The sequence below is a fragment of the Hemitrygon akajei genome, chromosome 9, assembly GCF_048418815.1.
Source record: "Hemitrygon akajei chromosome 9, sHemAka1.3, whole genome shotgun sequence".
NCBI lineage: Eukaryota > Metazoa > Chordata > Chondrichthyes > Myliobatiformes > Dasyatidae > Hemitrygon > Hemitrygon akajei.
The window spans coordinates 87,286,787-87,313,540 of NC_133132.1; the positions used below are offsets into that span (position 1 = coordinate 87,286,787).

General features: G+C 38.6%; 1 protein-coding gene across 7 annotated transcripts in view; it reads left to right on the plus strand.

Annotated features, from left to right (window-relative positions):
- Positions 1-26,754, plus strand: part of rims1a (regulating synaptic membrane exocytosis 1a) — a 549,448-nt gene that overhangs the window by 317,565 nt on the left and 205,129 nt on the right. For all 7 annotated transcript variants that reach the window (XM_073056477.1, XM_073056478.1, XM_073056481.1 and 4 more), the window contains exons 11-13: positions 2,587-2,633; positions 16,397-16,509; positions 20,472-20,602. In XM_073056477.1, the coding sequence (XP_072912578.1) occupies positions 2,587-2,633; positions 16,397-16,509; positions 20,472-20,602 (291 nt within the window). The remainder of the gene's footprint in view (positions 1-2,586; positions 2,634-16,396; positions 16,510-20,471; positions 20,603-26,754) is intronic.

Sequence of the window (26,754 nt, forward strand, 5' to 3'; positions counted from 1 at the left end):
GGATCTTATTGAAACATATAAAATTCTAAAGGGATTGGACAGACTAGATGCAGGAAAATTGTTTCCAATGTTGGGGAAGTCCAGAACGAGGGGTCACAGTTTAAGGATAAAGGGGAAGCCTTTTAGGACCGAGATGAGGAAAAACTTCTTCACACAGAGAGTGGTGAATCTGTGGAATTCTCTGCCACAGGAAACAGTTGAGGCTGGTTCATTGGCTATATTTAAGAGGAAGTTAGATATGGCCCTTGAGGCTAAAGGGATCAGGGGGTATGGAGAGAAAGCAGGTACAGGGTTCTGAGTTGGATGATCAGCCATGATCATACTGAATGGTGATGTAGGCTCAAAGGGCCGAATGGCCTACTCCTGCACCTATTTTCTATGTTTCTATGAGCCCTTCATCAGGAGTGATAAAACCATGTCATCTTATCTGCTGCAAAAAATTAGTTTTAAACAATCTTCTTATAGTTACTGACTCTGTGTTTGTAATTCTGCTGTCATGGTTCACAGTTGCAGACTTGCATCACAGTGGTATCATGATATATGTACATAAGTCTTACATAAGGATGAAATGTAACAAAAATTATATTTTAACGAAAGGTATCAAGAAGTAGAAAAAAATCACAAGTGCTAGGAATTTGAAATATTGGAAGCACTCAGCAAGTCAGGCAGCATTTATGAACAGAAAAGCAGGAGTAAATGTTTAGGACTCTTTCTTTCTTTATAGATGCAGCTCAACCTGCTGAGTATCTCGAGTACCTTCTGCCTTTTTAACATGTATTAAATTAGATCCTTCTATGATGGGGATTAACTGCATTTAGCCCTTATAGAATCTACCAGTGTATTGAATAGAATTATCACAGTAAGCATTTTTATGAATGATTGCTGGAATGGCAAATTATATGTCAGTGTTTGAGGACACTGGTTCAGACAACCTGCTGCAAAATGTACTGCCTGCCCTGCTGTCCAGTATCTGTAATATGATTTACTTCATTGTATCAGGCTGCTTATTCGGTCCACACAAGAGGGACTGTTGATGCTGGAGATCTGGAGTAAAACACACAAAATGCTGGAGGAACTCAGCAGGTCAGGCAACATCTATGCAGAGATATGAACAATTTGACATTTCAGGCCAAGACTCTTCATCAGAACCATTAGCCTGAAATGTCAACTGTTCATTACCCTCCATAGATGCTGCCTGACCTGCTGAGTTCCTCCAGCATTTTGTGTGTGTTGCTGAGCTGGATTTTCTAGGTGAATTCTGAAAAGCTACCAGCTACCAGCATTTCTCCTCGGGTCCCAAACTCACAAGAATTCTTTGCCAGCGATCTCTCCACATGCAGTCTGATGTTTGATTTCCAGTTTTGTTGAGTGGAGTCGGAGTCTCAGTTAACTTGCCTCAGTTACCTTGTATGGATGTGGAGCAGAAACAGCATCTCCATTCACATGAATAGAGAAGTGAGGCCAGAAGGGATATAATATTTGGTAATCAATATTGTTTAATTTAATTGAACATCATCCAAATTTTTTTTAAATTTTGGAACTATTCTTCAATTTTCTTGTTTATTTTTTTAAATATTGAGACATGTTTAAACAGTTACATTGGTGATGCTTTATGGGCAGTACTTTTTTTTAGCCTTTCCAAACAACTGATAAATATGTAAGGCTTTTTCTCCATCGTGCCCTTGACATCAAGGATTAGGCTAGCACTTTGCAGCAGATTGACATAGCTGGATCTGTAATTTTGAAAAAAAAATAGAGGTCTGTGGCTCAGTGGCAGGAAGTTTTGACCGGTAGACTCTGCCTCATGTACAAGCAATAAATATGATATCACAGTTAATTTCTCCTTGGAAAGACTCTTAAGCAGACAATTCATACTGAAGGCCCATAACCAGTGGCCTACCAATTTAATTGGTGTAAGCTACATCTCAGTTCTGAAGACAGAATCATTGGGAGCCATGGCATTGTCTACAAGCTCAGCTTCATGACAACACTGATATAATGTCTGTAGACCTCCATGTGAATCCAACCTAGTGAAGAACAGAATTTACTCCTATGTGCCTTTATTGCATTCAGCAGGACAGTCAAAAGCAAGATGAGAATTATTTTTTCAAGAAATTGTCTGTCCTGCTTGCCATTCCTTTTAGAATGATTTCACTTCTCATTGTAGATTTCTTCCAAACATGAACATTCTGGAATCACTGAGGGAAGGCAGAAGGTGTTTTCAAACACGTGACGGAAGTAACAAACTAAAGTGATGTCAAAGTGGCAATCACTTCTTACCATTTAACAGGGATTTATTTTTGGCTTGATTATCTATTTAGAAGAAGCTGTATTAAACTAAATTCTTTCTGGTGAAATTTATTGCAGTTTTTCTCAAATGGGTAGAGACTTGGCATTTAGAATGACTGAACTGTGTTTGCATCAAAGTCCTTTTCATTATCTTAATCCCATTGACTATTTTCAGAGAAGATATTTTGAAAAAATAGAATAAATTTATTAACTTGTTTGTACTTAACCCTGTTGATAATTATCTATTTTTGCTGAAAATATCACAATTCGAAATGTTGTTGCTTTTTCTGTCCATAGTGATATACCTAGAATTCCGGAGAGTTCCCATCCCCCTTTGGAATCCAGTAAGTATCTTTTAAGAAAGAGAGGGATTTGGCTATGAAAATGAGTTTTGATATTTCATTCATTGTATTATTCTGAACTAAAGAGAATAATTTCCTGTACTGTCCATCAAACCTGGGAACTTGGGAAACAGGAGATGGTCGGCCCTGGGCTTCTTGTCCATTCAATTAGATTATGGCTTATCCCCATTTTCTGTATTTTCCCCATTATATTCAACTCACGTAGTTCTGCCATTCTCCACACTGAATGTACGCAGTGCAATTTCTCCACCTCCACAGCTCACTGGGGTAGAGAATTCTAAAATTTCACAATCCTTTGCGAGAAGGAATTACTTTTTATCTATGTGTGAAATAGGTGACCCGTTACTTTGAAATCATGTCGCTAATTCTAGATTTGCTCAATGGGGAAGCATTCACTCATCATTTACCATGTCAGGCTCCCTCAGAATCTTATATGTTGCGATATTCTTCTAAATACCAGTAAGTGTTGGTCCAATCTCTTCATATACATTGATCCCTTCATAAACCTGTGAACTTTCCATACACCCCCTGCAGGACAAACACATCTTTCCTTTAACAAGGGGACAAAAACTATTTGTAATAGTCCAAGTGGAGCCTTATGAGCACCTGTAAAGTTGCTTCAAAATGTCCTTGCCGTAAGATATAGAAGCAGAATTGAAATTCCTTATTTCTTGCGACATTCCACTTGCATTTCAAATTAGTTGCTCTGCTCATATGCTAATATTTTGAATTTCCTGCATTTGTACTGCATCATTTTATTATCTCCTTTTCAGTAATCATTTACTTTTTCATTCTTCCTTCGTAAGTTTTCCCTGCTTTATATTCCACTCATCTATTTCTTGCTCAGTTGCTTAACCTATGTACATATCTTTTCCAGCTCTTTGTGTGCTTCTCAAACCTGCTAACCATTTATCTTATCAGCAAATCTGACTATTGTATAATTGATCATAGTTATTGATATATATTTATTTGTAGAGGTCCGTAATAAAGTTCCTTGTGGCATTCAATTCCAACTCACTGTTTTCTGTTAGCTACCTGTTCTTTATCCATGCCATTAAATTAATCCTAAATTCAGGTGCAGTAAACCTATTTAATCCTTTTTGGCAATTTAAATACACATAATCTACTGGTTCACCGTTATTTGCCTCATTCTTTACATCCTCAATTTTAGCAAATTAGTGAAACACTATTTTTGTTTCTAAGAATATGCTGGCCATGCTTGGTAGAATTTTGATTTTCTAAATGTCTTGCTATTACATCATTAATAATAGATTCCAGCATTTTCCCAGTGGCAGATATTGGGGTCTCATGCCTACACTTCTCTGCATTCTTTTTAACTCTTTTTAATAGTGGTGTTACATTTGTTTTCCATTCTCCTGGAACTTTTCCAGCATTGGGGAATTTTTTGTGGTTTATAATCAAGGCATCTTTACAGCCAGTTCCTTTAGGAGCTGACATTCTGGTCATCGGGTCCAGGGAAGTTGTTGGCCTTTACCTCATGAATGTTACTTGAATTCTTCAGTCATGATAGGGATTGCTTTAGGTTCTCCTCTCCTTCCTTATACTTCCTTGTAATCGATTATAGTTGGAATGTGTTTAGTGTTTTCTATTGTGGACTCCAATCCAAAAGAATTAATTAGAATATCTTACTTGTTGTATGCCTGTCTGATTTACATTGTTTGCTAATTTACTCTTCTTCACTGCCTTTATAATTTTTTTGTCATTCTTTGCTTGTTTCTAAAAAATGTCCAACCCTTGCTACTGTTTTTTGCAACATTGAATGAGTTTTCTTAGAGGCTTTGGAGAGGATGCAGCAGAGGTTGTCTGGATTAGAAAGTATGAACTATAAGAAGAGGTTAGACGAACTTAATACTGTTTCCTCTGGAGCATCAGAGGCTAAGGAGCGATCTTATAGAGTGTATAAAATGATAAGTGTATGAATAGGGTAGTCAGAATTTTTTTCCAACGGTAGAAATATCAAATACTCGAGAGCATAGATTTAGGGTGAGAATGGAAATATTTTATACAGAGTGATGGGTGCGAAGAACATACTTCTGAGGGAGGTGGTGGAAACAGATATGATAGTAACATATGAGAGACATTTCAAGACAGGTACATGACCAAATGAGGGATATAGGGATACAGATCATGTATAGGTAAAAGGGATTATCGATATTAGCATCATAGTCAGAGCAGATATGGTGGACTGATGGGCCTGTTCCTGTACTGTTCTTTACTATGGTCTATGATTAATTTAAGGACTATTTTTACTATCCAGCATACTCCAAAACTGAACTGTTTCTCTATATTTCATTGTTGGTTATGTAACATCTTAAACCAAATAGAACAGCTGAGACAGAAATAGACTGAGAAATCAGAGAGAGAATTATGTACAGTTCTAGTCTCCTGATTATGGGAAGGATGTGGAAGTTTTGAAAAGACTGTAGTGCAGAAGATGTTGCCTGGATTAGAGGGGATGTGCTATAAATAAGGATTGGATATACTTGTTTCCTCTAGCATCAGGAGCTGAGGGGAGAGGCATAAATAGACAGTTAGAAACCAGTTAGAAATTGTCTAGAGGACATGCTTTAAGGTTGGAGGGAAAAGTTTAAAGAAGATCTGCAGGGCACAGTTTTTACACAGAGAGAGGTCGGTGTTTGGAACAGGCTGCCAGCGGTAGTGTTGGGAGCAGATATGATAGTGGCATTTAAGAGGCTGTTAGACACAGGACTATTACAGGCAATGGAGGGATATAGATTATGTACAGAGATAAAAGGTATAGTTTAATTCAGCATCATCTTCATCCACATTCTAGTCTGAATGGCCTGTTCCTGTACTGTACTGTTCTATGTTCTATAACACAATGAAGAGGGGGATAAACATTGATGTCACATTCAAGACCTGTAGCTCATGTTAGTAAAGGTTTCTGATTATCTTCTTTCTGTAGTCACATCCATCCTCCACACCTGTTTAAAAACCACACATACAGTTCTGTACATATACACACATGTGCACACATGGACACATTTTATATATTTAGATTTATGTATTTGTTCAAAAGGATACAATACCTACAAGGTAACATGAGCATTATCAAAGCATTAATATGTATTCCTAGAGCAGGATTTAAATATCTCCTTATCCGAGGAGAGCTGGGACTCCGTTCTCAAATCGGTTAACTCAACCTCTCTTTGTGCTCGCCATTGCCTTTTACAGTTTAAGATTGTTCATAGAGCCCATATGTCTAAATCTAAACTATCTCGATTCTACCCTGACATTAGTCCGCTCTGTGATAAATGCAAGAGGGGCGTGGCCTCTCTCATCCATATGTACTGGCTCTGTCCTAGCTTGGAGAAATTCTGGAAAGATGTCTTCACTACATTATCGGGTATTCTGAATCAGCACCTAGAACCAAACCCCTTAATTGCTCTGTTCGGTTTTTGGGGCGAGACAGATTTATGTCTGGGTCTGACCAAATGCCGAATACTATCCTTTGCCTGTCTCCTGGCTAGACGCTTGATCCTCCTTAGATGGAGAGATGTTGCCCTGCCCACTCATGCGCAATGGCTTAACGACATTATGGCCTGCTTGGACCTCGAAAAAATTCATTATTCAGTTCTTAATTCGGATCTAAAGTTCCATAAGGTCTGGGGACCTTTTATCAAGTACTTTCATAACCTTCCTCCTGACTAGGGTTTTTTTTTTCTTTTTTTTTCTTCTTTTCGGTCCCTTGCTTTCAGCTCCCTTTTTTTTTTCTGGTAGTAGGCATTATTATCCTCTGTTGCTAAGTGTATTCACAGTCTGGGATTTTGACCGTCCTGACCTATACTCTTTATACTGTGTTGTGGTCGGTCTGGAGTTGTTTTTTTTTCTTGTGTTGTGGGACTTGGGGAGGACACTAAGCTTACTTGTCTTTAATTTAGGTGCTTTTTTGTTAAATTCTCTTCCTTTGTAGCATATTGTTATTGTATGCTTAATTTTGCACTGTATTAATGCTCCTCATTGGGATTTGGGGTTTTTAATTTGTAAAATGTTTTGAAAAACTAATAAAAAAAAATTTTTAAAAATAAATATGTATTCCTAGGCTGAGGATTGTGATGTAGTATAGTTGGTGTAACAGTAACTTAGAGAGCTTTCCAAACATTTCAAAGATGATATTTTGCACTAAGGGTTGATTTAAAAATCAAAACTAAAGAGTATTACCTTAAAAAATGGTTCACCCAGAATATTGAATAATACAGCATAGTTTTGGCCCTTTGGCCCATGATGTTGTGAAGAGCATTGATCCTACTCTAGGATCAATTTAACCCTTCCCTCACACATAGCCCTCCAATTTTCTTTTGTCCATTTGCCTATCTAAGCAGCTCTTAAACAGCCCTAATGTATCTTCCTCTACCACTATCACAGACAGCACGTTCTATGTACCCCCAACTCTGTGCAAAGAAAAACTTACTTCTGACATTCTTCCCCCACCATATTTTCCTCCAATCACCTTAAAATTATGCCCTCTTTGTTAGCTATTTCTGTCCCTGGAAAAATGTGCTGGCTGCCCTCTCTATCAATACCTCTTATAATCTTATACACCTCTATCTGGTTACTTCTCATCCTCCTTCACTCCAAAGTGAAAAGACCTAGCTTGCCTAACCTTTTCTCATAAGGCATTCTCTCTAATCCAGGCAGCATTCTGGTAAATCTCCTTTGCACCCTCTTTAAAGCTTCCATATCCTTCCTATAATGAGCTGACCAATTAAAATATCCTATTATAAACCATGACAACCTTCTACATTATTCTCAACATCACCAACCTTTGTGTGATCTGCAAACTTACTAACCCATCTTTCCACTTCCCTACCCAAGTCACTTATAAAAATTACAGAGAGCAAGTGTCCAAGTTTCCCTGAATCCCATGCCTTCTGACTTTCTGAATGAGTCTACCATGGGGAACCTTGTCAAATGCCTTACTAAAATCATATACATCACATCCACTGCTATAACTTCATCAATTTATTTTGTCACTTCCCCAAAGAATTCATTCAGGCTTGTAAGGCACAATCTGCTCCTTACAAAACCATACAGACTATCACTTAGCTTCTCCAAATACCCGTAAATCCTCTCTAACAATTGTGACCAATAGTTTGCCCCCCACTGACTTAAGACTCACTAGTCTACATTTCCCAGGATTATCCCTATTGCCTTTCTTATAGCTAGTGAGGATGCAAAGATCATTGCAAAAGTTGCAACACTTCTCATAGTGATCTGACCCCAGGGACATATCTACCCTAATGTTTTTCGAAAGTTCCAGCACATCCTTTTTCTTAATGCTGACATGTTCCAACATTGTACATTTCCCTGGGTACATCTGTTTACACTTTATGCCACCGAGTTTCAGCCCAATAATTCACCATCCTCCAATTAAATATTTTTCCACACCGTTTGCTTTTATCTCTGTCCAAGACTATGATAAAGATCAGGGAGTTGTGGTCACTGTTTCCAAAATGCTTACCCACCAGGTCCATTGCTTAGTATTAGATCCAATATAGCCTTTTCTGTAGTTAGGCTGTCGACATATTGTGTCAGGAATCCTGCCTGGACACAGCTTCCTCATCACACTTCTCCATTATAAAGTCGCTGATTATCCAATGCCTTCTTCCATACTGCTGTCCCGGGGCCACAAAACCTAAGACAATTTGAGTGGGAGCTGCAGAATGAGCAATACAGCTGGATACAGACCATTCTGGGATGGTATAGCTGTAGTGACATAAGATTTTGAAAACTATTGTCTATTATAAAAATACCATGAAAGCTATGGAGAGGGTTCAGAAGTTTTCCAGGAAGCTGCCTGGATTAGATGGCATGTGTTATAAAGAGGGACTGGACAAATTAAGATTGTTTTCTCTGAGGTCTTAGGCTGAAGGGAGACCTGATAGAAGTTTATAAAATTATGAGTCAGAAATAGGGTAGACAGCTGCTATCTTTTCCCCAGGGTCAAAATATCTAAAAATAGAATGTATATCTTAATGGTGAGAAGGAGAAAGTTCAAAGGAAACACACCCAGGGCAAGTTTTTCTTACACAAAGAGCGGTGAGTGCCTGAAATGCGCTGCCAGGGGTGATGTTGGAGGCATTTAAGAGACTCTTAGACACATGAATATGCAGCCCGTATCCATCCCTATTCTGGAGCTGCAGCCCACATTCTGCCAGTGTAGGTGGTAATCTATAATGGATGTGGGATCTAATTATGAGATAAAGTCAGCAACTGGATTGCAGATGACTGAGTGCCGAGGCCCCATCCCTGAATTTCCTCTAACAATCAGCATTGGGAAATTGTCATTAATTTCAATCAATTTGAGAAAGAAAGAAGTTAATAGTTTGAGAAGAAAAACATTTTAAATGAAAAAATAAAACCTGTCAAGAGAATCAATACTACTGTTGCAGCAAATTAATTTTAATGATGTATTTTGCCTTTCTTCGTAATCCTTATCCCTTCAATCCTTATGTGGAGTCCAGCAGTAGACTAGACTAACAGATTAAGCACTCCAAATCTGTCAGGAAATCATTACTCTTGGCATATCACATGTGCAAAGCCTTAGACTAACTTCATTTTCAAAAGCTGAATACTAGCAGTTTCAAATGGAGCTTCTCTTGCCACTGGCATGAACTGGCCCTGGAATGCTGTACTACAATTTTGCAGGTGCTTGTGGCATTTGGGCTGTCTTGATTCCCAAGATGAATCTGTGCCAACTGAAGTACTTACTTGATTTAGTTACTTGACCTGTATTTGGTCATATCCATGTACCTGTCTTAATGTCTTTTAAATGTTTAATTTGTACCTTTCTCTACCACTTATCTGCCAGCTCATTCTACATGCCCACTACCCTCTGTGTGGAAAGGCTTGCCTTTCAGGTTCTTTTAAGTCTTTATTCTCATATCTTAAACCTGTGTCCTCTAGTTTTAGACTCCCTACCCTGGGAAAAACAATTATAGCCATTCACCTTATCTATGCCTTCGATGATTTCATAGACCTTCATAAAGTTACCTCTTACACTCAGGTGAAACAATCTATCATCTCTCCTTATAACTTAACCCTCTAGTTCCAACAACATCCTTGCATAACTGTTTGGCACCCATTGCAGCTTAATGACATCCTACCTAAAGTATGGTAACTGGAAATACACACAATAGTGCAGTATAGTCTCATTGATGTTTTGTACAGTTCTAACCTGATGTAATATTTAGTGTCCTGACCAATGAACTTAAGTGTGCCCAATAACTCCTTCAACACCTTGTCTACCTGTGTCACCTCTTTCAGGGAATTCTATAACTCAGTCTCCAGAGCCCTGCTATATGCTAGGTATGCCTTGCTCTGGATTAACTTTGCAATTACTCTGGATTAAATTACATCTGATATTTCTTGGCCCACTTTCCCAGCTGATCTAGGTCTTGTTGTAACCTTAGATAATCTTTACTGTCCACTAACCACTAATTTTGATGTTATCTATAAACTTCCTAACAGTGAAGGTGAAGGGGTAGAAGTCAGTACATCGTGTGGTGAAGGGATAAGGACCCTGTGCATCATGAGGCGAAGGAGTAGAGGTTCATTATATTCTGAGGATAGTCTGTGGCAGAGCATTCTACAGATTCACTACTCTCTGGCTAAAATAATTCTTCCTTACCCCTGTTCTGAAAGATTGCCGCTGAATTTTGAGGCTGTGCTCTGGATACCCCCACCAGAGGAAACATCCTCTCCACATCCACCCTATTTAGTCCTTTCAACATTAGGTAGGTTTCAATGAAATCCCCCACATTCTTCTAAATTCCAGTGAGTACAGGCCCAAAGCTGCCAAACACTGCTCATATGTTAACCCCTTCATTCCAGAATCATCCTTGTGAACCTCCTCGGGACTCTCTCCAATAATAACACATCCTTTCTGAGATATGGGGTCCAAAACTGTTGACAATACTCCAAGTGCAACCTGACTAGTGTCTTATGAAGCTTCAGCAATATCTCCTTACATTATATTCTATTCCCCTTGAAGTAAATGCTAAAATTGTATTTGCATACATTACCGCAGACTCAGCCTATAAACTAACCTTCTAGGAGTCTTGCATGAGGGCTCCTAAGTCCCTTTGCACCTCTGACATTTGAACCTTCTCCCTATTTAAATAATAGTCCACACTATTGTTCCTTTTACCAAAATGCATTATCATACATTTCCCAGGACTATTCCATTTGCCACTTTTTTGCCCATTCTGTGTTGCTAGTCCTGCTACAATCACATTGCTTCTTGAGCACTACCTACCCCTCCACCTATCTTCGTATAATCCACCAACTTTGCCACAAAGCCATCAATTCCATTATCTAAATCATTGAAAAAACAATGTGAAAAGCAGCGGTCCCAATACTGACCCCTGAGAAACACCACTAGTCTCTGGCAGCCAACCAGAAAAGGCCCCTTTATTCACACTTGCTGCCTCCTGCCTGTCAGTCATTCCCCTATCCATACTGGCATCTTTCCTGTAATGCTGCAGGATTTAATCTTGTTAAGCAGCCTCATGTGTAGCACCTTATCAAATGCCTTCTGACATCCACTGCCTCTCCTTTGTCCATCCAGCTTGTTACTTTCTCAAAGAACTCTTAACAGATTTGTCCTCGGGCAAGATTTCCCTTTACAGAAACAATGATGACTTAGACTTATTTTATCAATAGCCTCCAAGTACCCCAAAAACTTATCCTTAATAATAGACTCTAACATTTTCCCAACCACTGAGGTTAGGCTAACTGGCCTATAATTTCCTTTCTTTTGCCTTCCACCCTGCTTAAAGAGTGGAGTAACACTTGCGATTTTCCAGTCCTCTCGGACCATGCCAGAATCAAATCATTCTTGAAAGATCATGACCAATGCATCCGTTATCTTTTCAATAACCTCTCCCAGGACTCTGGGATGTAGTCCATCTGGTCCATGTGACTTATCCACCTTAAGATCTTTGAGTTTACTTAGCACTTTTTCCTTTGTATTAGCAGTGGGACTCACTCCTGCACCCTGACATTCATGGACCCCTAGCACGTTGCTAGTGTCTTCCACAGTGAAGACTGATGCAAAGTACCCATTAAGTTCATCTGCCATTTCTTTGTCCTCCATTACTAACTCACCAGCATCATTTTCCAGTGGTCCAATATCAACTCTCACCTTCTTTTTACTGTTTATATAACTGAAAAAACTTTTAGTATCCTGCTTTATATTATTGGCCAGTCAGCCCTCATATTTCAGCTTTCTTAGTTGCCTTTTGTTGGATTTTAAAAGCTTCCCAATCATCTAACTTACCATTCATTTTTGCTACCTTATATGCCCTTTCCTTAGGTTTTATGCAGTCCTTAACTTCCCTTCTCAGCCACAGCTGCCTAGCCCTGCCATTTGAGAATTTCTTCTTCCGTGGGACTTATCTATCCTGCGCCTTGTGAATTATTCCCAGAAGCTTCCGCCATCTGTGCTCTGCCATTATCCCCAGCAGTACCCTTCTCTAATCCATCTGAGCAAGCTCCTCTAACTTGCTTCTGTAATTCCCTTTATTCCACGGTGATACTGATACATGTGACATGCTTCTCCCTCTCAAATCGCAGTATGAATTCAATCATATTGTGATCACTCCCTCCTAAGGGCTCCTTTATACTAAGTTCCATAACATGAAATCTGGGTTATTATACAACTCTCAATCTAAGATAGCCTTCCCCGAGTAGGCTCAAGCACAAGCTGCTCTAAAAAGGCTTCCCATAGGCATTCAACAAATTCTCCCTTGTGATCTGACACCTACCTGATTTCCCAATCCCCTTGCATATTGAAGTCCCCCATTACAATTGTGTCATTACCCTTATCACATGCTTTTTTCAGCTCCCTTTGCAATCTCAACCCGTACCCCCACCCTAGGTTAGACTGTAGAAGCCCAGTGTATCCTGAAGTGAAGTGGTAGAAGCCGGTAGATCCTGTGGTGAAGTGTAGGATCCAGTGTATGCTGAGGTGAAGGAGTAGGGACCCATTGTACCCTGAGGTAAAAAGATATAGGCCCAGTATATTCTGAGGTGAAAGGTAGAAGCTGGTACATCCTGTGCTGAAGGGGTAGAGGTGCAGTGTATGCAGAGGTGAAGGAGTAGAAGCAGTTGTATCATGAGATTAATGGTTAGAGGCCAGTATATTCTAAATGAAAGGGTAGAAGCTGGTTTTTCCTGAGGTGAAAGGTAGAAGCCAAGGATTAGAGACTCTGTAGGACCTAAGGAAATGGGGTGAGGATCCAATGTATATTCTGCAATGAAGGGATAAGCACCCAGTGTAACCTGTGAATGATTTAGGATCTTGCATTTATTTATTAAATACATGTTTTTTTGACTAATTCTAATGATAATCACATTGACAATCTTGGAAAATATACTTTTCACTATTTTTGCCACATGGCACAACATTTCTACTGTGGTCTTGTACCCATTAATTATTTTGTGTCCCTGCCTAAATTCATCACACAAAAGAAGCTGAGTTGTTGTTCTTCAGAGCTGCATTTAATTTTAGGCTTTGAACAATAGGTTTATGTCCAAGCCATCAACTCAGCAAGCATCTGTGATCTATATTTACCATTGTTGAGTAACACACTATAAGTCATGGCCTGCTGAAAAATATTGTTTCCAAATGAAGGATAGCTTAGGATGAATAAAATCATGACTTTACTTCTTGATAAGAAATTAACAATATGAGTTTATATAACTGAGTGTAGTCACAATTACATTCATGTTCATTATCTGTACTACCACAATGGCACAGCTTGTGAATCTGGTCTTCCACAGTGTCAGAGCCATCCAGGTTCAATCCTGAGCTTGAATGCTGTCTGTATGGAGTTTGCACTTTGCACATTCTACCTATGACAGTGTAGTTTCCACCTGGTGCTCTGGTTTCTTTCCATATACCAAATATCTCTGGGTTGATATAATGCATATTCACTAAATTGTCCCTCTTAGAGTCATGGAGTCACAGAAAAATAAAACACAAAACAGGCCCTTCAGCCCACTTAGTCCATGCCAATCCAGTTAAACTGTTTACTCCCATTGGCCTGCACTCGGACTATAGCCCTGCATACCACAACCATCCATGTACCTATTCAAATATATCTTGTATGTTGAAATTGAAACTTGCATGCATCACATGCTGGCAGCTCATTTCACACTCTGAGTGAGGAAGTTTCCCCTCATGTTTCCCTTAAGCTTTTCACCTTTCACCCTTAACCCATGACTTCTAGTTGTAGACCCACCCACCCTCAGTGGAAAAAGCCTGCTTGCATTTACCCTATCCATATCCCTCAGCGTTTTGTACACCTCTATCAAATCTCCCTTCAATCTTCTACATTCCTAGGAATAAATTCCTAACCTGTTCAAACTTTCCTTATAACTCAGGTCCTCCAGAAACTGCAAACATCCTTGTAAATTTTCTTTGTACTCTTTCAGCCTTATTTACATCTTTCCTGTAGGTGAGTGACCAAAACTGCACAAAATACTCCAAATTAGGCCTCAATGGCATCTTCTACAACTTCAACATAACATTCCATCTCCTGTCCTCAATACTTTGATCTATGAAGGCCAATGTACAAAAAGCTTTCTTTATGACACTACCTACCTGTGCTGCCACATATAATAAATTATGGAGCTGTATTTCCAGATCTCTTTGTTCAACCTCACTCCTCAATCCCTACTGTGTAAGAAAATTGCAACACCTCGCACATTTCTGCACTAAATTCCATCTGCCATTATTCAGTCTATTTTTCCATTTGGTCCAGATCCCGCTGCAAGCTATGATAGTCTTCCTCGCTGTTCACTACACCCCAAATCTTGGTGTCATCTCCAAATTTGTTAATCCAGTTAACCACATCATCATCCAAACCATTGATATAGATCACAGACAGCAATGTCCACAGCATCAATCCCTGCAGCACTCCACTAGTCAAGGGCTACAATCAGAGAAGCAACCATCAACAGCCCCTCTCTGTCTTCTCCCACAAAGCCAATGTCCTATGAAATTTACTGCTTCATCTTGAATGCCTAGTGGCTGAACCTTCTTGACCAACCTCCCATGTGTGACCTTGTTCAGTGCCTTAGCAAAGTCCATGAAGACTGCATCCATTGCCTTGCCTGCATCAAATTTCCTGGTAACTTCATTGAAAAACTCTATAAGGTTGGTTAAATGTGACCTACCATGAACACAACCATGCTGACTATACCTAATCTATCCATGTCAATCCAAATACTCATATATCTAGCCCCTTAGAATACATTCCAGTAACTTTCCCATTGCTGATTGCAGGCTCGCCAGGCTTACGTGGTTTATTTTTAAAACCTTTTGTAAACAGCAGGCCTACATTAATTATCCTCCAATCCTCCGGTCCCTCACCTGTCACTAAGGATGATTTTAATGTCATGCAATTTCTACACTTGCCTCCCACATGGTCCAAGGGAACACCTTGTTAGGCCCTAGGGATTTATCCACTCTAATTTGCCTCAAGACACTAAACACTGCCTGCTCTGAAATCTGGATGTGGTCCACAACCTCACTGCTGATTTTCCTCACTTCTATAGACTCTGTGTCTGTCTCCCAAGTAAATACAGATAGAAAAAAATCATTCAAGATCTTCCCCCCATCTCTTTTGGCTCATCACGTGGATTACAATTCTGATCTTCCAGAGGACCAATTTTGTCCTTGGAATCCTTTTGCTCTTAACATATGTGTTGAATCCATTTAGATTCTCCTTTGTCTGCTAGGGCAACCTCATGCCTTCTTACAGCGCTCCTAATTTCTTTCTTTGTTCTCTTGTATTTCTTATACTCCACAAAGAATATATTTGTTCTTATCTGCCTGTAGCTGGTATGCACCTCCTTTTTCTGCTTGATCAGGGCTTCAATATCTCTTGAAAACCATATTGTCTTTACCTTTTTTTCTTACAGACACCTACAAGCTTTGTACTCTCAAAATTTCATTTTTGAAGACTTCCCACTTACTGAGTACACCTTTGTCAGAAAACACACTTTCCCAATCCACATTTGCCAGATCCTTTCTCATGTCATTAAATTTGGCCTTCCTCCAATTTAGAATTTCAACCCGCAGATCAGACCTGTCTTTTTTTCCATATTTACTTTGAACATAATGGCATTATGATTACTAGATGCAAAGTGTTTTCCTACACAAACTTCTGTCACCTGCTCTATGTCATTCCCTAATAAGACATCAAGTATCATGCACTCTCTCATTGGGACTTCTTTGTACTGACTAAGGAAGCTATCCTGAATACATTTGACAGACTCTATCCAATCTAGTCCTTTTACAGTATGGGAGCCCTAGTCAGTATGTAGGAAGTTGAAATCACCTACCATAACAGCCTTGTGTAGATAAACGGCAGAATCTGAGAGGAATTGATGAGAATGTTAGGAGAATAACAAAAAGTGGGATTAATGTAAATGGGTATTTACATTAGTGGGATATGGGCCAAATATGGGTATACAGGACCAGCTCAGATGGGCATCTTGGTTGGCATGGACGACTGCCAAAGGGCCTGTTTCCATGTTGATTTAGTGTGGGACTCTATTTGGTGGGCCTGCTTCTGTGTTGTATGATTTTTGATGGCTATTAGACATTTATATTTGCATTTGTATTATAATAATTAAGGTATGCCAAGCTTCTGCATAAATAGAAGCATTTTGAGTAAATGTTATCTTACCAGGTTCAAGTTCCTTTGAATCACAGAAGATGGAGCGCCCCTGTATTTCAGTCATTTCTCCAACCAGCCCAGGAGCTTTGAAAGATGCCCCTCAGGTCCTACCTGGACAGCTTTCAGTGAGTAAAACAATAGAAGTAACACACACATTGAGAATTAGTTTTAATAGTTTTAATTAATATTTAAAATGAGTATGAATTATATAAATAAGTTAAGCTTTGACAAATGAAACTGTTAAATGTGAGGAAAAGCTTTACCACCTTGTCATTAGATAGCAGTCACTTGAGTGGAACATACAACTGGCCCCCATTGAAGACTCATAATTTTTTGATTTTGATTCTGTTTTCTTTTCACCTAATGCCTAAACAAAAGAAATCTAGTTGACAATTTTCTAATTTATTTTCTTCAGTATTTGGTTAATATTTGTGATCAATATTAAGTTATTTACTGAAACAGATAACCCAAATAAGCAGAGTGGATGGTTGCTAAATCCTAGGAAAATAGATGTTGATGTTGGCTATCTTTATAAAATTAGGTGTAATTGTGGATGACTATTCATCCATGTACAAGCATACGAAAATGCAATATTGAACTTCCTCAGTTTATTGGTCTATTTAGTATTTAGGATAATATGGAATAATGTAATTTCAAAGAATAAACTAGTACATAGCTGGGATCTTGTCTTGAAACGAGAGCAAAAAGGGAAATAGTTTGAAGATGGAACATCACCATGTGAGCTTCTAAGAAAACAACACATTCATTGAATAACAAATAAATAACCTAATAGGATCAAAGATTCAATAGATAAGTGGCCAGTGGTTGGGAAGTTGTTACTGCATGTTGATTTTACCTTTGTTTTTAATAATGTTGAATGCTATTTGTGTTAATATTGTTCAATACAAAATGAAAAGTACAGAGGGATTACAAAAGTTAACCCACAGCACTCCCCACTTGCTCAATACATTTCCATGGAAATTCACAATGCCTGTGTAATTTACTCACTTACCTACATTTTCATTCTTAATCCATTTCCATTCCAATTGGGTGCAACAGTAACGTAGTGGTTAGCGTAACACGATAACCAGCTCGGAGCATCAGAGTTTAAAGTTAAATTCTGCCACTGTCTGTAAGGAGTTTCTCCCTGTGACCATTTGAGTTTCCTTTGAGTGCTGGTTAATAGGTTAATTCATCATCATAAATTGTCCTGTGATTAGGCTAGTGTTAAATTGGTGTGCTGCTAGGTTGCGTGGCTCATTGGGTCAGAAGAGCCTGTTCCCTGCTGTATCTCTAAATCAGTAAATAAGTACAACTCAGGAAGATAAATTCAGAGCAAGCCTTCTCACTCTTCCAGGCAAAGGTATTAAGTTGACTGTGTCATGGAATTCAGATTCAGATTCAGTTTATTGTCATTTAGAAACCACAAATGCAATGCAGTTAAAAAATGAGACAACCATGATATTGCAGAGATTCTGGTTATCTGGCAAATCTGTGACTTAAATCATAGAAATATTTCTGCACAGAATTATAACTAAGGGTTATTTCACTTTCTCACGGAGCAGTGGTGAAAGGAGAAAAAAAGCCTATGTTTACTTGGGATTTGTTGAGTTTGTTTCCCATTCAATGCATTGTATAATGTTATTCATCCCATGGGGATGAATAAAGTATCTATCTATCTATCTATCTATCTATCTATCTAATATCCAGTGGTAGATCTTGCAGCAAGCATTGAGTCAGAACAAAATGGAGAAGGAAAGTGTTTTAGTTTCCGTTGTCACAATTTAGTGAACCAGACATCCACTAACGAACTTGCTGGTCATTAAGTAATTGTTTCATACATTGTCCATTTCAAGTCAAGTCAAGTCAACTTTTATTGTCATTTCGACCATAACTGCTGGTACAGTGCATAGTAAAAATGAGACAACATTTTTCAGGACCATGGTGTTACATGACACAGTACAAAAAAACTAGACCAAACTACGTAATAATAAAAAAAAACAACACAGAGAAAGCTACACTAGACTACAGACTTGCACTGGACTGCATAAAGTGCACAAAAACAGCGCAGGCATTACAATAAATAATAAACAGGACAGTAGGGCAAGGTGTCACTCCAGGCTTCGGGTATTCAGGAGTCTGATAGCATTTCCATGTGATTGGCTGAGAGTTTAACTTGCTGATTCTTTGATGGTCCTTTCCTCTAACTTTTCTCTTTGTTTTGTTAGTAAGGCAGTTAATTTTCTTTATGATTTGATTTCATTTTTTGATTTTTTTATGATTTTTATGCTTTCATGACTGATTTGTTACATCCAAATTTTCCTTAGATGGTTTTGTCCTCCTGTCCTACAAGCAGGGTTTGGGGAGAAAAATAATTTACAAAGTTATAAACGTTAAAGGAGTTGGTCCAGATCCAGAAACACATACAAACAACTCACACAACCACAGGCGCGCGTGTGTGCGCACACACACGCACACACACACGCACACACACACACACACACACACAAAGCAATAGAAAGAGCAGGCCAAGTTAAGACAGTAGAATAAAGAGACAGCATAATGGAGAATAATCAAGATGGAACATGATGCTTCTGGTGAGCTGCCCACATTTACTTTTGACATAGGCAATAAACTGAGACTCGCCCTTTTCTGGAACTTTTCTGAATTTGGCTCATATGAATGCCCAAAGCTATCAAATCCAAAATGACTAGGTACTTCATGCTTCATCTTTTTTCAAATATTATTACATGGGGGCCAAAATAAACCTTTAAAGCAGCTGATAAAATTCTGGTCAAAGCTGGGTAAACATCAACATTCAAAAGCTATTAAATGTTAATATTAAGCAGATAAATACAATTACAAATTAAAGCATACTTTCAAGCAAATAAATCATTTTTTTAAAATGTAAATTGGTTAACATGTAGCTCTCCTTTGCAATAATTCTTCAAATGAATGGACTGGTTTGTCCACAATGTATCATATTTTGGGTACTACATCTTCCCTTTTTAAATCAAGATGATTGGTGTTTTAAGCCTTTAATTAGACAGCACCTGCTGATTCAACATATTCTAGTCTGCAACTTATTTGCCATTAACAAAAGCTCTTTGATCTGAATTCTGGTTGGTTTGAGTTCAGTCACAGTTCAGGTAAAAGTTTATAATATTTTTCTTCTCCAGTAGATTATGAAGTCAATGGATCAGCAGAAGGTTCTGCTCCAGAGTTCTGTCTCCTTACCAGGGTTAGAAAGTCTCTCCATGGTCTGAATGCAAAAAGAGCTGCTAAAACTTTTAAATCAAAACAGAAATTGCTATAAAAAAAAACTCAGCAGATTAGGCAGCATCTGTAGAGAGAGAAAAAAACAATTAAAGCAGCAGGTTGTTGGCCCTTCATTGTAAATGGAAAGTTCTGATGAAAGCTCACCACTTAAAATAGTCTCTCCATAGGTCAGTCAGAGGAAACCAGAACTGGAAATTAGATTTTAAAATGCACCAATAATTACCAAACTGGCTTAGAGATGAAAATCACCCATTTAGGGTGATATTGCTGCAAATGGTTGGTACCTCAAAAAGAGGCAACACCTTAGAGAGGAAGAGGAGATAAAACGTGACCCTCATAGGACATAGCAGATCCTTTGTCAAATTAAAATCTGTTTGTATGCCATTCTATATAAGTATCTGAAGCCATCCTAGGCTAGTGCCCCACAGCTTAATGTCAAGATGTAGCCATTTGATGGCTGATCATGATTAATTAATGGAGCCCAGATAATATTCATACTAATATCAGGTAATTTGCAAATCCTGTTAATAGAAGATGATTTGGAATTGACATTTCTACTCAAGTAAATAGGGATGCATGGGTCCTTACATCTTTAAAAACCTGCAACTGGACAATTATTAAAAATAATTAATAATCTAGCGAGAATAACATTTGAAAGAATGGCAACTAATATCTTAGTGCCTGCATTATTGACACAACTGCAAGAATATAAGATGTACTGAAAGTCTAATATTTTCCTATGTAATTTTTTTAAACAATGAGGTTTCCACATGATGCATAGACTTCATAAAATGCATTGTTTTCACAGGTGAAACTCTGGTATGATAAAGTAGGCCACCAGCTGATAGTTAATGTGTTACAAGCCACAGAGCTTCCTTCCCGCGGGGATGGCCGGCCCAGGAATCCTTATGTAAAAATGTACTTCCTTCCAGATCGAAGGTGAAGATTGAGAATCAATTTTTAACTTTTGTGTTTGAATTTTAGCTGCGCATACATTTGTGCTATGTGTTAGGCATAGTGTTGTTACATCTCCAGTTAGTTCTTCGCTTTCATTAGAAGAAAAGTCAATTGTCCAGCTGCTTTGTAAACATTGACTCTCATGTTTAAAAGCCTTATCCATCCTGCTAGATCAAAAGGATTGAAAACTGCAATGAGTTATCACAGTGGATTTTGTTTCCCATTAGATTGTCACAAATTGCTTTGTAACTTTACATGGAATAAAGTTTACGAAATCCTAGATTGAGCAGAAATTGCATATACACATTGAGGGTCAGATCTATGAAGGACATAAAGATTTTTGAATAATGCTAGCCATTAAATTGTAATTGCTATTATTATCACATGCATCAAGATAGAATGAAAAATTTTGTTTTGCATGTCATCCATACAGTTCATTTCATCACATCAGTACATTGAGGTAATACAAGGGAAAAGCATGAAAAAGCAATAACAAAATGCACAGTATGATATATTATAGAGAAAAAGCTGTACAGGTAGACAAGGTGCAAGGCTATGACAACGTAGATTGTGAGGTCAAGAGTCTTCCTACCATAGAAGGGAACCATTCAGTAGTCTTTTAACAGTGGGATAGAAGTTGTCCTGGAGCCTGGTGGTACATGCTTTCAGGTTTTAGTATCTTCTGCCAAATAGGATGAGGAAGAAGAGAAAATGTCCAGGATGCTTGAAGTGTTTGATTATGCTGGCTACTTTACCAAGTTAGCAAGAGGTGTAGACAAAATCCATTGAGGTGAGGCTGTTTTTCATGATGTGCTGAACTGTATCCACAATACTCTTCAGTTTCTTATTCTCAGGCAGACCAGCTGTCATATAAAGCTGTGACTCTTCCAGATAGGATGCTATCTGTGGTGCATCTGAAAAAATTGTGAGGTGCCAAATTTTTTTAGCCTTCTGAGATGGTAGAAACACTTGTGTGCTTTATTGCCCAGGGTATCTCCATGGTTGGGCCAGAACAGGATATTGGTGCTGTTCCTGTTCAAATTGCCACTGTTCATTTCCTATTGGCCAAGTTAATTCTCTCTGGCAACCAGGTTAATACAGAAACCGGAACAGGGTTCACAATTTCCAAGCCAGATCCACAGCCTTGATAAGCTCAGAACTTTGTAGGATACATTTTTTAAAGTGAATAGATTAATCTAAATTAGAAAGATGTATGTGCCAGTGATAAATGAATGTATTGGTTTTATTAATATTGGCAAAAGAATGCTATCATGAAATCTTTGCATGCACCCTTTGTATATCTAGCTAACTATGTGATATGTAATCTCCTTTGAGGAAAATTTCCTTCATCTTACTTCTGTAGGTTTTAAGATCCTACACCAGACCTGCAGATGCTGTCACAGGAGGGACAGATAGAGTTTGAGGAAGTAGATAGATAGATGGCTTGATGGGATTCCTGCATACTCCTTTTAGCAGCTTATGCTTCACCTCTCCATGCTTCCGCCTGAGAGCCACAAGGTGCTTAATCCCTTCTTGAATGTTTCTTTGCCAGTTTAAGCAGATAAGACAGTGAATCCCATGAGTCAATGAAGATGATACATTTTCTCAGGAGGTCTAGAACACTTCCTTGAAGCATTATCTCTGTCCTTTGGGAAACTTCTTGCAGTGTAAAGATCGGAGAAGAGTACATGGCTTGGGAGTCTTGATGCCAGATCTGTGAGCCTTGAATAGGTCATTGACATTGGTGTACCTGGAACTCCGCAAGATTTTCCAAGGATAGCATTGGTCATGCCTCACCAGTGCTTAAAAGTAGTTATCTACATCTCTGATGTATACAAAGAGACGGAAATCACTGCTACTCAATAGACAATGAGGTTGATGTCAAGATTGAAGTGTTAATATAAAACGCATCTCAGGTGAAGGTTGTGGAGGCATTGGTGGATTTTGTTGTCAATCCTAAGCAATAGATGGCAGTATTGCACCACATAACATCCATTCTCACTCAACTCTGGAATTTACAAGACAAAACTTAATATTCTTTTCAAAATCGCAGCTGAGCAAAATCATAATAACTCATTTTAATATAATATTTACATAAATCCTTTGATGCTTTCAAAATGGATTCAACTAACAAATTCAAACAGAAATTCCATTTTGAAGAAATCAAAAGTACTCAGCCATTTTTTGTGTCACACAGAATACATTTTCATAAAATAAAGGAATTATACTATGATAGTTGAAGAAAGTTGATTTTGACATGTTTGTTGTCATTTTAATAGCAGTTGGCATCACGTGTGTTCTGTGTTCAAAAGGAATACATGTTTATATCAAGCTCCCATTGTTATCTCACAGCCTCCTGAGTTATTATTCATTACAGAGATGATTTCCTTCATTTTCTTGCTCTTTAATCTTCAACTGTTTTCACTCCTTTCATATTAAAATTAGAATCTTCATTCGTCTCTCTCAATCAATATTAACAAGTTGTGGCAGATTTGCAGAGAAAAATTGTTGCTATTATCAGATATTTTGGGGTCAGATGCACAGACTTACAATCTGGGGGAAAATTACCTAGGAAAAATAACAATAACCTTTTTAATGAAGAAAATCAGGGAGGTGGACAATAAGTCAAGCAGAACCTTCAGAGTCATAGTCATATATGAACAGGCCATAAAGACCACCATATCCATGATGAAATTGAGGACATTGTGGACAATTGTATAATTAATCCCATTTTCATAGCCTTCTATGCCTGGGCAATATTTAGTCATTTCATAAATGCTGCCAACAACTTTATTTTCACTACTTTCTCAGAGAGTATATTCCATTTGCTCACTTGGCATGACTGGAGAGTGACTGCCTTTGACCTCTGGCAAAGTGTGGCCTCAGATTATCCTGGTAAAATAAAGGTAAATGGGTATCAAAGGAAACATACTCCAATGGTTGAAGTCATAGCTCACGCAAAGATATATACTGTTGTGATTGCTCGAATTTGATGCCTAGTCAATACCTGATGGTCAATCCATTTTTTATTATGTCTTCTGGCAGTTGAAGTGCACCTGAGTGGCTTGGCCAGCTATTTCAGAGGGAATGAGATGGGCCACGATTCACTTCTGATTCTGCCAAAATTCCTTGGGGTACTATGCTGGCCCAACTATCTTCAGCAACTGCATCAATCACCTTCCTTCTATTATTTGATCAGAAGTGTCAATGTTGGCTTACAATTGCAATGTTCAATACTATTCACAATTCGGCATCAACTACTTGAATGTGCATTCCTTCCACCACAGACAGCCAATGTGCATCAACTCTCTCATGTGTTCAACTCCTCTTTCGATTTTTTCTTAGCACTTACTTAAAAGGCAGTTTACAAGAGTTAATAAATAGACGTGTTTTGGGGATGCAGGAATAAAATTGAGTTTGGAAGCTGGGAGATCCTGTTATGATTATACAAGATGGTGATGAGGCTGCACTTGAAGTTTTGAGTTCAGTTTTAATCACCCTGTTATTAAACTGGAAAATGTGCAGGAAAAATTTACGAAGTTTTTGTCAGACTTGAGGGACAGAAGTTTAGGGAGAGGTCAGACAGGCTGGGACTTGTAGCATTGGAGACTGAGAGATGATCTTATAGAGGTGTATATAATCATGAGAGATGTAGATCGGGTGAATACACTCAGATTTTTATTCCCCAGCATTTGGGGATCAAGAACTAGAGGACATAGATATAAAAAATGAGAGGGAAAAGATTTATAGGAACTTGGGACAACTTTTTCACTCAGAGGGTGATACATATATGGAATGAGTTATCAGAGAAAGCAGTTGAGACAGGCACAACAACTTTTCATATATGTTTGGACGCGTATGAATAGGAAGGTTACAGGCCAAGCACCGACAAATAAGACTAACTTGGATGGGTATTTTGGTCAGCATGGGTGAATTGGGTCAAAGATCCTGTTTGCATGCTGTATGACTCTTAGGAACCACTCCAAGGAAATGAATAGAATGATCCTGGTGCAGTACTAATGGAATGCTGTTCTATCAGACTGCCATCCTTTGATGAGACATTAAAACGAGTTTCTGCCTGCTCTTCCAGCACCCACAGCATCACTTCAAAGAAGGACGAGGGATTTCTTGGATTTCTATCTTCAATTAATATTTATAAAATTGACTATTTGGGTACATTTTTATTTTGGGAACATGCAGCACACCATTTATCAGGTGCATTTCCTATATTGCAATGATGATTACTCTCAGATATGCTTTATTGCCTGTAATATTCCATGGAATATACATTCAGTGGCCACTTTATGAGAAACGCCTGTACACCTGCTTGTAAATGCAAATATCTAGTCAGCCAATCATGTGACACCAACTCAAAGTACTGTAACGCCCTGCTTAAGATTTCTACTGCTGTCTTATTGATGTTTCATATTAACAGTTTCTGCAGAAGTAGTGTGTCCTGCTGGTAGAATGTTATAGTGATAAAAAACTAGAGATAAGAAGCTCTGGTGTTCAATCTGTAATCGGAACATCACAACATTCCCAAACAAGAGAACATCTGCAGATGCTGGAAATCCAAGCGACATGCACTAAATGCTGGGAAGAACTCAGCAGGCCAGACAGCATCTAGGAAGAGAGTACAGTTGACGTTTTGTGTAGTCCTGCCTAAGGGTTTCGGTCCAAATCGTCGACTGTATTATTTTCCATTGATCACAGTGTTCCCGTTTGGTTGAACCCCAAATCATACCAACCTGAGTCATATATTGTTTATGAACGGTGGTCTTCTCATCACTAAGTCACATGGCTGTTAGCAAAGCCAGCTAATAAGCCAAGTTTGCATATGAACCTGGTGAGGAGGTTACAGTACAAAAGCACAAAGACATAGTCTAGAGGTTCACTTGTTGTTCAGACCAAATAGTAAAATAGGGAAGAAATTCAATCTTAGTGACTTTGACTGTTACATGATTGCTGGTGCCAGATGGTGAGGTTTGAGTATCTCGGAAGCTGCTGATCTTCCGGGATTTTCATGCACTGTAATCTCCAGAATCTGGAGTTTACAGAGTGGCAGTTGAAATATGACTGAAAGCACTTTGTTAATGAGGGAGGACAGAGGAGAACGTCCTAACTGGTTCAAGCTGACATCAAGGTGACAGTAACTGAAACAACCACATATTACAATAGTGGTGTGTAAAAGAGCATCTCTGAATGCACAACCAATTGCATCTTGAAGTGGCTTGGCATTAGCGTCAGAAGAACACACCAGGTTTCACTCCTGTACATAATAAAGTGGCCACTGAATGGATAAATGTAAATTTGTTTACTTTCTTTAGGATTGTAAATTGAACTGCATTGGTATCATATTTCATTTTGGTCCACATTGATTGTGTGTAAGTTGTGTATATTGTAAAGAAATGTACCTCAAAAATTTTGCAACTCTAAGTTTCAGCATTTTGACTTATCAGAGTCTAGAAGATTCAGATACCTTGCACATAGTGATAGTCACACAGCACGGAAGAGCATCTCTCAGCCCACTGTATTAACACCACTCATCAGACATCTTTTTAAATCCCATTTACTGATTGCAAGATCTTGGCACATTTCTGTCCATGAGGCAGCAGCTCTAAAGCACACTTAGAATCATAGAGTTATACAACATGGAAACTTCTTCATTAAACTCTATGCCTTCAAATTTAAAGAGGATGAAACTGCACATAAGATTAAATGATTGTTGCCAGCTTTTTGTGACAGAGATACAAGAATGGGTGTGGGCAAATTGATAAATGTAACTTAAATGTGTTACAAGTCTGCGCAAAGGGACTTATGCAAAGGGAGTTTGTGACAGTTCCTTGTGGACTTCAGGCGCCAAATTTAAAAAATGACTGGAGCCTGTCAGGATTTGTTTGTGCAGTAGAAGATCGCAAGTGAGTTGGAGACGGTTCCTTGCGGACTTTGCACTCGGTTTAAAAAGCGACTCAGGCCTGTCAGGACTTGTCTATGCAGTGGGATATTGCAAAGTGAATTAGAAACAGTTCCTTGTGACTTCATGGACCAGGTTGAAAAAGCGACTGGGGCCTGTTAGGACTTTCTACGGGCTACATTCATTATGAAAAATCATTTGTTGATGAGGCAGCATGAGG